The sequence below is a fragment of the Pygoscelis adeliae genome, unplaced genomic scaffold, assembly GCF_000699105.1.
Source record: "Pygoscelis adeliae isolate BGI_AS28 unplaced genomic scaffold, ASM69910v1 C10318351, whole genome shotgun sequence".
Lineage (NCBI taxonomy): Eukaryota > Metazoa > Chordata > Aves > Sphenisciformes > Spheniscidae > Pygoscelis > Pygoscelis adeliae.
The window spans coordinates 1-664 of NW_008822201.1; the positions used below are offsets into that span (position 1 = coordinate 1).

Consider the following 664-nt stretch of genomic DNA (forward strand, 5'->3'; position numbering starts at 1 on the left):
GAACCAGCCCTGCTGCCATCTTTGCCGGGAAGTGCCATCTCCGTCCGGGTTGGAGCAGGGGCTGGAAGCGAAGAAGGAGCCTCTTCCAGAAAGCGGGAACTGGAGAGCGTTGAGCTAATTACGGCGGGTAACCGGAGCCTGGAGCCCTCTGAATTATTGATCCCACTGGGATCCTTTCACCGCTGGCTCCTCTCCCGCACGGTGCCGGCTGCTCTGGCATGGGAAGAGGCCGAGCCCATCCCTGCGTCCTCATGTCAATGGGGACATCCCGGCCCCGTGCAGATGCTGGGGTCTGTGCAGACCCTAAATCCCCTCTCCTTGGTGGGCTCAGCAGTACCCCAGGATTGCCAATGGCACCCATAACCCCCGCACCCCGTTTTCCCCTGCCGTTAGGGACCACCACCACCAGCACCCCGTTGACGGGCAGCCCCGAATTTCACCCGCCCGGCTTTGACACAGCCAGCTTCATCGGCGGTATCGTGCTGGTGCTGAGCGTCCAAGCCGTGGTCTTCTTCATCATCAAGTTCATCAAGTCGAAGGACAGCACCTACCAAACGCTGTAAGGCTCCCGCGCCCCCGGCCGGGATGGAGTGGGGGGACCCACGCCGGCTCATGCCTGGGCCAAGCCCACCCTTGAAGCCAAAAATGGGGGTCAGCCCCGGTG

At 62.7% G+C, this 664-nt stretch overlaps 1 protein-coding gene across 1 annotated transcript; it reads left to right on the forward strand.

Moving 5' to 3' along the window:
- Positions 1 to 393: 393 nt before the first annotated feature.
- On the forward strand, positions 394 to 563 carry CD164L2 (CD164 sialomucin-like 2; the record flags this gene model as incomplete). The annotated part of the gene is made up of 1 exon (XM_009326398.1): positions 394 to 563. A coding segment is annotated over one exon (170 nt), but the record flags the coding sequence as incomplete, so codon positions are not given.
- Positions 564 to 664: the final 101 nt, after the last annotated feature.